The sequence below is a fragment of the Poecilia reticulata genome, linkage group LG4, assembly GCF_000633615.1.
Source record: "Poecilia reticulata strain Guanapo linkage group LG4, Guppy_female_1.0+MT, whole genome shotgun sequence".
NCBI classification, from domain to species: domain Eukaryota; kingdom Metazoa; phylum Chordata; class Actinopteri; order Cyprinodontiformes; family Poeciliidae; genus Poecilia; species Poecilia reticulata.
The window spans coordinates 83,597-97,131 of NC_024334.1; the positions used below are offsets into that span (position 1 = coordinate 83,597).

Sequence of the window (13,535 nt, forward strand, 5' to 3'; positions counted from 1 at the left end):
CAACAATTGTGTCAAGAATCTGAAGATTGTGCTCGAAAATGTTTAATTAGCAATGATTGTCAACGATTGCAGAGAACATGTGCTTCCCATTAAGATCCGTTCATTTTCAAAATGAGATCCCTCCACAGCAAAACGACTGCTTTTGTTGATAAATATTTCCTACACACCATTCTTTACCACTGTATGCCTTACAAAAGTATTCATACCCCTTCAACGTTCCACAGTTTGTTCCATTGCAACTATAGACTTCAGTGTGTAATTAAGATGAACACAAAGTAGCACAAAATAATGAAGTGGAAGAAAATGATTATTGTTTTCAAAAGGAGCTTCCCTGTTCCTGCTAAAGAAAAAGCCTCCCCACAGCATGATACTCCCACCGTCTTGTCATCAGGGGGGTGGTGTGCTCACAGTGTAGTGCAGTGTTTGTTTTCATCCAAACAACATTTCACATATAGTTCAACAAAAATAGTTTTAATCTCAGAAATCACAACTAAGACTTCCATTCATAAACCTTCAAGGGTCAGATTTACGTGCTGCATGACTAGCAGTCTCTTTATAACAGTAGCTGTATCTATACTGAGGTCAACTTTATTTACTATTAAGGCAACTTCTTCACACAAAAGTCAGCACTGGATTTTCATCTTTGAGCATAAACTTCAAATACAAGTTACTTAGATTTGATTCTTTAAATAAAATTCCACCAAAACATCTTGGATTTTTTGGTTGTAATTATGACTGCAAGATAACAGGAAGACAAACAACTGTGACACTACTGGTGAATATTAAGATAACAGCTCATGACTGCTGCACATTTTTCAACTCATTTCTGTCCCAAAAACTCTTTGTGGGCTTTTATATATNTATATATATATATATATATATATATACACACACACACATGTAGTTTTGGCACTGAAGGCCATTAGGTCTATTCAGCAGGCCACATAAATCAATGGCATGCAGTTTTAGCATGTATGTTACTTAAAATGTAAAATCCTAGCGGTCTCTCATGATTCCAGTCTTGTACACACTGATGTTGAGCTGCTGATTTGATATATTGGACATTGTTGTGATTTGACAAATAGGGAAAAGTTCAAGGAGTATGAATATACATTTGATCTTTGTTGAAACAGTTCCCATAGTTACAGCTCAGAGTTTGACTGCAACGTCAGGAATAAACAAAGTGAGGAAGAGTCACAAACGTTGAGCGCCGTGTGTCACTCTGCCTCTGAAACCTTCCGCTGGGCTACATTAATTCTGATTAACCCGTCTGTGTCTGTGCTCTATCCACACATATATTCTTTAACACACACACACAAAGATGACAAATTTAACTTAACTGCGTGTCAGTGCGAGTGTTTAACTCGCCCTCAAAGATCGTTATTACATTTTATGCCTGCATATATGACAACAATCCTTTCACCCTGACATCCCCGCCTACGCCCCTCTGCTGTCTCACCTCGCGTCTTCGTAGCTCCATTAGGCTCAACGCCGTCACCCGTCACCTCCATCACGCCGTCCTCTTTAACAGGTCTGGCATTCGTCATTCCATCCCTTCCCTACATCTCCATCCGCTTGTCCTTTCTTCTAATATGGCTGACATTTCCTGCCTCAGTCTCTCTCGTCTGAATAAAGCTAAAGTGCTGTCTGGAGGGTCTCTGTCGTAGGTGGCAGAATTACAGCACTCAGGACAAGGCCACAAGTTAAGTGCACTCTGAACAAAGAAAAGGTGTCAAGAAGGTACACAGTGGAGGAACGGTGTTTATATGCAAGACTGGAGAAGAGGACCGGAGGAAGTTTAGCATGAGTAAAGCACATGAAGATGCAATGAACCAAACTGGCATCATGCTTGCCAAACATTACAGCCTAATGAGCCTAATAAGGCTGTAAGACGGAAGCAGCTGTGGTTTTAGGTGAAGACAGGACTTCCACTCCAGGTTCCAAAGAGTTAAAGGTTATTAGGTATGTTGTTATTTACAGAACCAATAAAGCTGAGATGTGGGAATTAAAAAAAGAATAAAGTGCAACTGCAATTTCCACAAGCTTTCCAAAGGGCAACCTGCCCGTCAAACCAAACCGTCCTCAGTTTTAACACAAATTTGTAAGTCTTGTCATAAATTACCAAATTGGATTCCTGTCTGATAATTTGCACATCAGACAAACAGAGGACTTAATCTCATGAAAAACAGCCTTTTTAATAATTTATAAGTATCTGGAGGGCACTAAGACTCATAAGGTTATTTTGTGGATTTTTCTTTTACTCATTTTGAAAATGTGTTGGGGAAATAGTTGACGTGAGTATTTATCATACTGTTTTAGAGAGCATCAATAAATATAAATTGTAAAAATTTTACAATTATACATTTGTAATTGTACATTTTATAATTTACAATTATAAAATTGAGAGCAGACGCATGCTGTCTAATCTGAGTGATACTTTAATTGCTAAATTGATCAAGTTCCTCGTACTATATTACTAAGGGTCTGAAGTGAACTTGACTAAGCCATGCCCATAACATGAATATGCTTTGATCTAAACCAGTGATTGTCAAACTTGTTACATAGAGCCCCTCTGTAAATACTGTTACCAACATAACTGCATATATGTACACAGCAGTTTACTAGACCAGTTTCTTCTGTTTTTCCTGCGTGTTCCATTTGACCTCAAACTGAGAACAAGTTGAACATTTGAAGAAAAAAAAAGTTATTCATTTCATATTTTCCATAAAAACTTAATCAGGGATATTTGGAGTTTAATCCTCTATTCTGATGAAATTCAGATTTTTTTTATAGCATTGAACAAAGAAACAAAACAATGCACGCGTTCACGACATCTGTGCTGCGACTTGTACTGTATTTACAAGTGTAGGGAGAGAAAATTAGTTGCTACAGATGGTCTTGCATGTATCTTCACAGAGTCCTGAATGTCCTAACATGCCAGAAGTGCAACACTGTATGTGCAAACAACTCGCAGGCGCTGCAGAGTTGAAACAGAACAGAGAGGAGAGCATCTTTGTGCTGCTTTAGAAGTTTTAAATAAGTAATTTTGTTTGTTTTTAGAAAAAGTTGTAAATTGAGAGGAATTAACAAGAGGGCTTACATACCTCATCATATCTGAGAATAAGAGTAGAGCATGCACGCCAAGTACGTGTTGCTTTCGAGTGTGCAGTTAATGCTAAGTATACTCCCACAGCCGTGTAGAAATGAATTATGAGCCTCCAACAGCTGGGAAAATAAAACCAAACTATGAGAGAAAGTTAAACAGCAGGAAAAAGCAGTTCTGATTTCTGAAGTTTATTTTGCCATTTATTTGCCACTGTTTGGCTCTTATGCCAACCAGTCTCTCACTTTAAATCAGAGTAAAATACATGTATTTATACTTTAATTTTAACATAACAATAATTTGAAAGAGCTAAACAGTGATCCATGCAGTGAAATGTGACATTGGGTAAAATAATCTGTGGATGTTTTGTTTCTGCCTSGTGTCCACTTGGCCTTCATCAGCTTTTTCCATTAAATATACAAATGTATATGTGTTAAAATGCACTAAAAAAAACATTCACTTAGAGGCGAATAATACACAATACAGAAAAAAGCTGAACTTTAGGTCAAACCCTGCTGGCTCTGCAACAGCAAAACAACATGAGCTAAACACCCACAAAGCATCATGGGACCTGGATGATGTGGGTGTATTGATTTCTATGTGGGAGGGAGGGGAAGAAGGGTGGAGCTAAAACTGGAAATGCAGGAGATGGCCGATATCCACTGAGTGAACTTTAAACGTTCATGAGGCGGAGGAGTACATGTAGTGGAAAAAAAGCCGATGAAGCAAATACGAAAGAAAACAAAGACTAAAAGATAAGAGAAATGTGAGGGAGGAAGCTGAAGGGCGGTGATGCTGCAGCCACACCTCACAATAAAAACAAAGGCTTAGATTTCATCAGAGGAAGGTCAAAAGAGAGGCTGAATCTTATGTGTGCACCACCCACCTGGTGGTGATCAATTGGAAAAGGTGTGTGTATAGAGATGAAGGGGATTTTCAAAGTTTATAGTTCATATTATTTTAAGCCATAGATCCTATGGATATGTTTGTGTAACAATAGCAATGAAAAATATATTTTTCCCCCTAAATTCATCAAATCATAAAAGTAAAACAAGAAAATGCAATGCATTAGAAAAACATCAACCACCCTTCCCTAAATGTCTCTCCATTCTCTCTCTCTTTCTCTCTCTCTATATATATATATGTATAACATAATTAAGTAACTATGTTACCTTCACTTGTTATTAAAATGTCGTGTATATCATAACTTAAAACAGATCTGACTCAAAATTTGCATCCGTCTCTTTAAGAAGCTCCTACTCTTTCTGACACTCCGCCTTCAGCACGTCATCACAATAATGCTTCTCTATTATGCCGACTTCCATCTTTCTTAGGAGCGCTGGACTGATAAATATTTGGTAAGATGAGCTCAACAGACTCACAGTTCCACCAGGTGTTCGCTAATTCCTGCTGTTGCTAGTCTGGAGGAGCTGAGTATGGGAGGCCTGCTCTGTGGGCAGGAAGCTCGGCAAAAGAGTGACTGAGTCCTACCTGGCAGAAGACTGGTTTGTACGTTTCAGAGAAGAGCTGGGCCAGTTCCTCGGAGTCGCAGAGGTCCAGAGGCAGCCGGTCCACACACAGACACTTGGAGTGCAGGTTCTCCTCCTGGCTCAGCTGGTTGACATCCATCCACTGAACCATCAGCGACCGATCCCCCTGCAGCATTCAGCACAGACACCAAGTTTAGATTTTCAGTCAGCCACATGAAAATCATTTAAAAGTATAGATAATGGATTAAATGTATTTAGTGCAAACTGAGCTAAATTTATCAGTGGTATAAAAACTGTACAGGAATTGAGCTCTTTTTCCATCTGTAGAGTCTGAAGTCACTCAAGCATCACAAGTAAAAGTTCAGAAAGCTTTTGAATTGAAGGATATTTGTACAACAAAACAAAGATGTTGCCATCAGAATAAGAACCATCTTATTTACACAGCTGCAGTTTGAGTTTTTCTTTTCAAAGTTCAACTGGTAGAGTCCATATTTGGTACCACAAATCAAGTTCTAAGAGATATTAAATTGATATTTAACAAAATGTCTAATTATCTATGTATAATCACTTTCATCTTGACTCACTTTCATCTTTGAGTCAAATGAGGAAATTGATTTGCTCATTTTAAAAATAAGTCAAAGATTACATAAATCTGCAGCTGGTTAGTTATATCAAGGAGACCATGAAATATCTTGTAGCAAGAAAAGGTAAAATAAATCTAATTTCAGAATGTTTTGGGGACATTGTGAAATTCTGAAAAACTTTATGATCGCAACAATTTACAGGATGTTTCCAAAATGACACTTATAACTCCTTTAGTAACTGTTATGTTATAAACACTTTAGAAATTTCTTAAGCTATTACATAAGCAGGTCATATTTAATTATTTATTACTTTATTAACTGGTTTATTTACATAGTAGTCATATGTGTAAAGAGAGGGTCAACAGGACACCATACGGCACAAGAAACCTGAAATTCCTTCTTTTTCATCTCCTAAGATAAAGATAAGGAGATTTCCACAACTAAAAACCCAAATTGTATGGTTGCCATTTTGTTTTTCGGTTTAACGTACCAGAGGTCGACCCAGCAGCTCCGAGCGGGCCCGTGAAGCGGAGTCCTTCTTCATGTACTCGACAAACCCATATCCCTTGGAGTGGCCCGTTAGCTCACTATAAACCAGGAAGGAGCGCTCGATGTTTCCATACAAGCGCACCAACTCCTCGAACTGCTGCGCCGTGAAGGTGTGGGGCAGGTTGGTGAGGCAGAGCAGGGAATCTGTGGGCTGCAGGGTGACGTTGATCAGGCGTCCTCGGACAGTGCTGTGGTGGAGGGAGCGGATGGCATCCTGAGCCTGGTCCCCGTTCAGCAAAGTCACAAAGGCTGGAGGAGGGACATTATGGAGACGCCGACGAAGGGGAGAAGACAAGACGAAGGATGGGAGCAAACACAAAGAAAGAGATGCACATACATGGGTGGGGACAAACACAAACACCAACATACATTTAAAGCACACACGAACATGCAAAACATGCCCGGAAGCACACGGAAGAACGAAGATGACCAGCCAAATGTGGCAAAACGAAAAGAAATTAGGCAAAAAACAACAGAAGGCGCAGACACAGTCATAAAAAACAGACAGAGACATACACAGAGAGAAAGACAACACATTAGCTAGAAAGCCAGTAGGGGGCCAGTATGTGGGGGAATCCACTGTGACACACACAAACTGTCTCTAAAAACAACCGACTAAAAGGGGCAAACCAATGACAGTCATAAATACAGGAATACAGAGACTGTTTACCGTCGTTAACATTCAGCAGTTATTAAACACCTTAAAACTCCTGCATCATTCAGGTTGAACATCTCTCTAATGGAGTACAACACTAAACTAGGTTTAATCGCATTAGAGTTAGTAAATCTCTTCCTTATTATTACACAATAGACCAGCAGAAAAAATTTAGGGGTTTTGGGCACTGATTATAAATTGTACAATTTTCCAAATAGGGTCATGTTGGATCTCTTTTTCTATAAAGGATGTCACTGAAAGCTGCTTTTTGAATTTACTAAGGTTATAATTATCTGATATCAAAATGTATTTGAGTGCGATTAAGAAGGAAAAACAAAACATCTGAGAGGAAGGGCAGACAGGAGCACAGCTAACGACTATCCAGCAATAATTTGAAGAGTTATTTTGTACAACAGGAAAAACTCATTTAGACCTCTGGCATTATTTCTTGAACAAGGTACAATATAGGTTAATAAAAACAATCTACACATATTTTAATTTGTTAAACTATAGATTAAGCCTTTGCCGTAAAACTGAGATTCTGCAGATAAAAGACGCTTTTTTAGGTTTCAAACATATTGAATAAATCTGAACAAAGCTAAGCATTGCTGTTGTGCACATACAGTATGAATTAAAAAAAGTAGAAAAGTGGAGTAGCTGGATATCTGGTTAATGTTGCTAAAATCCTTCAGGAGCCTGATGTTACACACATATAACTGTTGTCAGGTGGGTTTCTGTAGTTTAGAGTGCATGTGCCGGACACTGTGAGTGTTTGACCCGACTAAAATGCCACTGTGGCTCTGGAAAATGGTGCTTTATTCACATGTATAACGTTGTATCAGAAAATAACCCACTCTGTTTTCTTTTTGTCAGATTTTAAACCTCGACTATGTGACCCTGACCATGAAGTCATGCAGCTTATCTTCCTAAAATAAGAGTTTGGAGTGCTCTACCAGTGAACTCACATCAGCTATACTGGCTGTAGAAAAAGTCATAATTAAAAGATGTTTCATCTTTATTTTGGAACCATTATTACTCCTTTCTATCTGGATTTTCTTCAAGCTGCAATATTTTCACAGGCAGTTTAAGCTTGTACTGCACGTCCCTTTTCTGCTTTCCCACAATAAAGCTGCATGATATACAGCAATGTAAAAAGCCTGACACAGTGGAGGATTAATAGAGTACCTCATCTGCCATTACTGGTGGAAAAAATAAAGAAGCTATTTACTGCACGGTTGGTGTTAAAACTGAAGAGGCTTCAGACTCAAATTACAGGTAACAGAGCTCCATTTGTGATGTTGAAAGCAATCCGAACTTTTCTGATATACAGACATGGGCACTCTTACTGAGGCTACACTCACAAAGCAGACAAATGCATAAAAAAATTGCCCATATGCATCTCATATTCAACTTTTTTATGACAATTCTGATTTTTTTCACAACCCCAAAAAAATCCAATTTGTGCCATTTCCATATGTGGTACTAAATCAGATATGTATCCAATTATATTTTCATTTTGAAAGCAGTACTTCATGTCCTTCTTCTCAAAACTTGTAACACTTCTACTCAAAACTTCTCCTCGCGCTCACAGTCTACTCGGACTCTCTGCTTGCTTACGAAACATGGAGCTGCCTTTTGGCCCAGTCACCTAGCAACCTCTCAGCCAATACAATGAAAGTGTTGTACTGGGTGCATTGGTTTCCTTCTAGCGGGTGTGCCTGTGTGGCTACTATTGATTGAGAAGTTTTACAGAATCTGAGCTACGTGCTACATCACCGTTTGCTTTGTAGCAGAAGTAGTGTCAGTTGTTGAATTGTAATGTTGTAACTCTGGGAGAAGAAACTTTGTCAGGTTTTTTTCTGTGTTCAGTGCCCGGCTGCTTCTGAGAGAACAATTCCAAAAAATAAATAAAAAATAAAATACACACAGAGTGGGGCAAATAAAATTGCCGAAACTGAAGAACTCTTGTCTGTTTTGTGAGTGCAACATGTTACAAGTTTCGAGAAGTAAGACATGAAGTCTTGCTTTCAAAATGAAAATGTAAGAAAAAGTATTAAAAGTTTTGAGAACCAAAGGCATGAAATCCTGCTTTCAGACTGAGCATGTGTGCTCTTGGATTATGGCACAAAAATTCCCCCATACCATGTTGCATTTATGCAACGTTTGCATCATAATTCTGCACTCGTAGAGTCCAGACGTGGTAAATCCGGACGTAAACGAAGGCTGAAGCAAACGGTGACCATTATGAAGGAAGTCTGTCACTACAGCTCATCACGTCACAATCCCACCACTCTTGGCTCTGACTACGCATCCAAACAGACTTCTTTACTGACGCTGCAGTCGATGCTTCACAAAAAGTTTGTTGCTATTAGTTGTGCTTTCTTTTTATTAGCTTCCTTCGTCTCATTACAATCTTGTGATAACACTGTTGACAAAAATTCACCCACTAGTGTACTGTAGAGTGGCAACTAACCTCACTGCATCGCAGATACAAGTGACATGCTGCAAATGTCCAACTGGCTGTTAGAAGAATAGCAAACACTTTTCTTCTAACAGCTTTCTAACATTTTTTCTCATCTGAACAGAATTACAGATCCCATCACCCTTTTTACAACATCTCCAGCCTTACTGAGAACAGAGCTTTCAATCTTTAATGTTTTTTTTAATCTCTTGGAACAAAATTCTCAGCACAGCTGAGCTGTCATTACGGTTAACTTTCATAAGTGGTGCTGGCGTTAGTTTGCAGCAGCGTTGAATATTTTCCAAATTATAAAGCAAGAACTTATGGGGAAAAAAACCCTCTTTAAACGCTAATTTTGAGTTTTATTGTTCAAGAAATAAAAAATGCCGCTCACTGCTGAGTTACTGAATGAGTGGTAATCACATCTGCGTCTGACAGGTTCTGCACTCCACCTTTTAGGGCATTGTAAGTCAAGTTTCATAAAAGGGCATTGGAAGTGGTAGAAAAGACCTGTTTGTGAAAGGTTGTTTTATTAAGATTATTAATTAGATTTACTCAATTGCATAGTGTAATTTCTTTGCTTTGTCTTGTCACATTGATAAATCTCAATTATATTGAATTTATTTACTCTTTGCTTACTTCATATTCAGTGACCTGCTATCTATGTGACAAAGGTGAATTACATTATGTGATATCGTTTCTCTACATCGGTCTAACATTGGAACATTTGCAGTTTAATATTGTATCATTCAGTCCCTGTACATGATGCCAGTCCACTCATTCCAGCTGTAGCAGCTTCTACTGTTCTGAAAAGGCTTTCTACAAAGTTAAGGGGCATGCAGTGGCGATCCCAGCCAGTTTGCCGCCCTGGGCAAACCAGCCATCGGTGTCTGGGGTCAGACACTGATGTAAACGTCTTACACATTAGGCTTCTTTTTGAAAAAATGGCATGCTCAGAATAAATTCAATACATGTTGGGAATTATAAGCTTTATTTTAATTGTTCCAGTATAAAATTAATGGCAAGACACAAGGTAATACTTGAGAGGTCTAAAAACCGACACTCATGTTACTGAGTGAGAGTGTTCTTACAAAGACGGGAACATGAAACTGACCAAAATGTCTTGGTATTATTAAGCAGTAAGAGTTTCCGTCACTGGAACTAAGAGGCTGAGCTTCACATTCCCTCTGAACCAAACTCTACACAGATTTCTTCACTAGATTTCCAGCCAGAAGTAAGATTCGTAACTCCACACAACACTCTTTCATTGCTTTAGAATGCTTTTCATTACGCTTTGCATCACACTTGGTGATTTAAGGCTTGGATGCAGCTACTCGTCTAAGGAAAACCAATCTCTACATACTGTTCTTGAGCAAATCTGGAGGCCACATTAAGTTTGTATGTCTGTAGTCATCAACTCTGCATCTTGGCATCTGCCATCCCTGCTCTGTGATTTCACTTCATGGTTCAGTTGCTGTTGTTCCCAATTGCTTCTGCTTTTTACTACCACTAACTATAGACTGTAAAATAGGCTTACGCTCATCGAGTTGCTGGGAGTGACTAAAACTTTCACCAACTTTTTGCAGAAGCAGCCTGCATGGCTCGGTGCTAAATTCTGTTGAAACTGGATAGGGAACAGATTTGCACATATTAACACTTTTGGCAATGTGGTATATTTTAGATTCATGCTAAAATACAATCTCACAAAAAAAACAAACTCTCCAATAACCCTTTGCCAATAGAAACTGCTTTTGTTTTTGTATTTTCAGTGTTTGCAGTGAAACTGGTTGTATCTGGTCTGTCACTGTTTATCTTTAATGTTTTCACTAAGCCAAAGAGTAGATTATCATACAAAATCACTGACCGTCAAAAGAGGCACAGGCAAATATGAATTGATGCAAAGTTGGAACAAAGTCATGTCAGACGTCTCATTGTGTACCTGGACTTTATATTTTTATTGGTGTCGATAATCACCCAACAGGGCAGCACAAATTCAAGAAGACATCACATCAACATTGATTAACCCACATTTTGCTGGCTCTCTGTTGGGATATTGTAATTTCCCTACAATGCTAAAGCTCACGTAACTTTAGCCTGTTAAAAWCTTGATATATAGAGATTTTGGTCATGAAGAACAGCTACAGACTTTTCAACTACCCAAATATATAACCTGGATATCCAACTAAACATTGTGACTTTGCAAACATTTATACTGCAATTCAGCTTTCATTTTTAACCAGATGACTTTTGTTTTCTTTTTGGAGGTTGGCAATCAGCCTCTAAACCTTCCAGAGTTTAATACTACCTGACACCATCCTGCTTTCAGAGACAAAGCATCGTCTTGGCTAAAGATCAGGCTAAACCTCTGAGGTGGAAAACAGCCTCACTCCTCAGGTCACTGAAGCAATTTTGAGCTTCGAAATCAGTGTAAAAACAAACATGCAAATTTGTATACTTGAACACCTAATGTGGCCATGTGCCTTCCAGACTTGGATCTCAATAACAGGGCATTTTCATCATTCCATCCTCAGTCGGAATAAAAAACGCAAAAGTTTAAGAGTTTCAAAGTTCTGACCAAAATATCTAGTTAGTCCTACAACCAAATGTAACATAATTACATTAAAAACTGTGGTTGTTTATATAAGATCGCCATTTAGCAACAGCCAATAAGACATGATTGGCTGTTGCCAATCACAATAAAATGACAATAAAAAAAACACACAAAAAAAACAAGGTGGCTAAAGAGACTTCAGTATTTACTTCATGGAGCCGAGTTTAGCTTTGCAGTCACTCACCCAAGATGAAACGAAAAACTTCAACAATAGCCAAGGTCCTGAAGGTTCAACGTTTGACATTTCAAGAAGATTACCGTAGCTGCAAAAGTAGAATTCAATGAATTAAAGCCAATTTGCCCCAAAACTGAAAATATGTTCAGGGTTTTTTCACCCGATTGCTAATCTAAATTCTCACACAGCTGTTAATGACCTTCTTCAATAAGGAGCAAGTGCAAGAAACAATGCCGACGTATATAAATATTGCCTTAATGTTAACTATAAATGTTCCTTTCTTCTCAGACGCAGGGGATCAAAGAAAAATGTCTAACAAAACATGCGGAACAGAGAGTGGAAGTGGACGTTCCTCTGATCCACAACATCCCCACTCACCTGCTGGTGATGATGGCTTTTATCTTACATCAAAGCTTAAATAAGAATCTGAATACCAGCTCAACCCACAGACAGAATCCTCAAACACAGAATCCACTGGGAGGAAAAACAAACACTGATGCCACAGAAAGAGACAGTAAATTGCTCCTTCTATTGTGCATGATGAAAGATAAGAGCAGGTCAAACAGGCAGTAGGGTCATGCATGCAAAATATGAAAAAGAACATCAAAAAAGGTAGATTTGGACTCAGAGTCATGCTAAATTAATTCAGCAAACCACCTCAACACAAATCCGTTTTGGTGTCTACATCGTTCTGATGTAGTGGAATTGTCTGATATTTGACAGCATTATCAATGTGAGTTGCCTTTTGAGGAATCAGTGCAAAGCATCAACCAAACTTCCAAACAGCCAATCTTCCTTATGGTGCACATTGCTTCTAATCAGTCTCAGCAACAGATCCACTCACTGTCCGTGACTCATGGGCTGTGTCTCCAAAAGACAATCAAAAGTTTTGTCTGAATGTGTTGCTAGGATACGCCCCAGAGCACTGAGATGTTGTGAAAGGTATCAGCATTGTTTGCTGGTACGAACAATAAATGCAGGGGATTAATAGTGGGTGGAATGTATATTAGTTATTTGAAAGACCACAGTTAAAAACCATGGATGTCCTTATAGAAGTCATCTTAACCACATGATGGGGCGTCATTACCAGCAACAACCAGGTCTAAGCAAAATGTTGAACTCTGGGTTAAATATTACTGCCTATCTTTTGATTGTTTTTAGTTCTGTCCAGATGTTTTTTGGATTATATACTAAAACATGCTGGTTTTTTTAATCTTCTGCTTTTTTGTTTTGCATTTTGAAGCTCATCTTATGATACGGTTGCCATCCAGCAACGTAAAATGCAAAACAATTTACTTTGCAACCTGCGCAGAAAGTTGATCAGAGCTGTATCATTCATTTTGTATCAAAGACCACCATCATTAGAACTACAATTAAAATATATAATTGCAAACAATGACAGCATAAATAAGTACAAGCTTACATGTAACTCTTCTTGGGGTATTGTTTTACGAGGGATTAAATCCATGCGATCCATTCTCTTCAGTTTCTGACAACTGTGACCAGTTTGTTCATGAACCCAAGTAGAGGAAGATCATTTGAAGAGTGAAGTTTTCAGAGAAAATATCACAGTTTACTCTTTTATGTTTCTTTTTTGTTGTAACACATTCCAAATATAAATGTCTTCAAAAATCCTATCATTTTGAGGCCAATGTATGTAGGGACCCCAGAGAAATTCCGATTGGGTCAAAGTTGTAAATAAAATCAGAAGGTTTGGCTGCAGGCAATATTTGTGGCAATAGTTGGCTTTAAACATGAAAGCAGCAGCATATTAGGAAGTCATTTTCACCAACTTTTGAAGCCAGATTTTTACATGCTGAGCATCTTGAAGATTAAACTGAAATCAAATAACTTTTGTTTGTTTTGTGTCCTGCACCCTAACACATTGTTTTTAGTGAGCATTTATT

At 38.3% G+C, this 13,535-nt stretch overlaps 1 protein-coding gene across 1 annotated transcript in view; it reads right to left on the bottom strand.

The window, feature by feature from the left end:
* raver2 (ribonucleoprotein, PTB-binding 2) overlaps positions 1-13,535 on the bottom strand; it is an 82,334-nt gene that overhangs the window by 28,933 nt on the left and 39,866 nt on the right. Inside the window, exons 3-4 of the mRNA XM_008406157.2 lie at positions 5,668-5,975; positions 4,595-4,759 (exon numbers count right to left, since the gene is read on the bottom strand). Of these exons, the coding sequence (XP_008404379.1) occupies positions 4,595-4,759; positions 5,668-5,975 (473 nt within the window). The remainder of the gene's footprint in view (positions 1-4,594; positions 4,760-5,667; positions 5,976-13,535) is intronic.